At 77.1% G+C, this 1,360-nt stretch overlaps 1 protein-coding gene across 1 annotated transcript in view; it reads left to right on the top strand.

Moving 5' to 3' along the window:
• Window positions 1-474: 474 nt before the first annotated feature.
• EMIHUDRAFT_113418 (hypothetical protein) overlaps window positions 475-1,360 on the top strand; it is a gene marked incomplete at both ends in the record, with an annotated part of 17,719 nt that continues 16,833 nt past the window's right edge. The window contains one exon of the mRNA XM_005782568.1: window positions 475-990. Coding sequence (XP_005782625.1) covers window positions 475-990 — 516 coding nt within the window. The remainder of the gene's footprint in view (window positions 991-1,360) is intronic.

Raw genomic sequence — 1,360 nt, 5'->3', positions numbered from 1 at the left:
CTGCTGCACGCCTCCTTCGGCCTCGCCCTCGCCGCCTCCCTCCGCCTCACCGTCGCCACCTCCTCCGTCCGCCTCGCCCTCGCCGCCGCCGCCGTCCGCCTCGCCCTCACCGCCACCGCCGTCCGCATCGCCCTCACCGCCGCCGCCCTCGCCGCCTCCGCCTTCACCGCCGCCGCCCTCGCCGCCGCCGCCCTCGCCGCCGCCGCCGCCTTCACCGCCTCCACCCAGCCCGCCGCCGAGCCCTTCCCCGCCCTCGCCGCCTCCGCCCTGGCTACCACCGCCCACGCCGCCGCCGCCATCGCCCCTCGATTGTCCGACCCTTTACGCGTCAGGGAGGTCAGACGCCATGGCTGAATTGAACAAATGGTGCAGCCAGCTTGTCACCAATATTGACGGACCCTGCTCAAGCTTTTATGCCGTCAATCCTATTGGGCTTCCATACCACAGGTACTGCCATGACAACGGATCCGGGGGATGCTATGGCGGCGAAAAATTTCTTTGCACTCCGCCTTCCGCACCTCCTCCCTCGCCGCCACCGCCGTCGCTGCCGCCGTCGCCATTGCCCTCACCACCACCGCCCTCTCCGCCTCCCTCGCCGCCGCCGCCGTCCCCGCCGCCGCCGTCCCCACCGCCCTCGCCGCCGCCCTTCCCGCCACCCTCACCGCCGCCTCCGCGCCCACCGCCATCACCGCCGCCCTCACCGCCGCCACCCTTGCCGCCGCCACCGAGTCCTCCCCCGCCGGCGCCGCCGCCACCATCTCCACCGCCATCGCCTCCTCCGCCAAGCCCGCCACCCTCACCACCACCGTCGCCGCCACCACCTTCACCACCACCGTCGCCGCCACCACCCCCGCCTCCTTCCCCGCCGCCGCCGCCGCCGCCGCCCTCACCGCCCCCGCCGTCACCCCCGCCGCCGCCACCGCCCTCGCCGCCGCGGCCCTCACCGCCGCCACCTCCCCCACCCTCGCCACCACCATTACCACCACGACCGTCCCCGCCACCTCCGCCCTCGCCTCCGGGCGTTCACAGTAAGCCGCCGCCCTCGCCGCCCTCGCCACCGCCACCGCCATCTCCGCCACCGCGCCGAAGCCCGCCCCCCCCCCCTCCGCCGCCGTCGCCGCCACCGCCCTCTCCTCCTCCGCCGCCGCCACCTTCGCCCCCGCCGCCGTCGCCGCCCCCGCCCCCGCCACCGTCGCCGCCGCCTCCACCACCGCCGTCACCGCCGCCCTCGCCGCCGCCATCACCGCCGCCGCCGTCGCCACCCCCATCACCGCCGCCGTCGCCGCCGCCACCTTCCCCCCCTCCGCCCTCGCCACCGTCGCCCTCGTCGCCGCCACCTTTCGCCGCCGCCACCCTCACC

The sequence above is a fragment of the Emiliania huxleyi genome (assembly GCF_000372725.1).
Source record: "Emiliania huxleyi CCMP1516 chromosome Unknown EMIHUscaffold_189, whole genome shotgun sequence".
In the NCBI taxonomy this organism is placed as follows: Eukaryota; Haptophyta; order Isochrysidales; family Noelaerhabdaceae; genus Emiliania; species Emiliania huxleyi.
The sequence above is the reverse complement of the archived record's forward strand: the minus strand, read 5'-3'. Positions and strand labels throughout refer to the sequence as shown.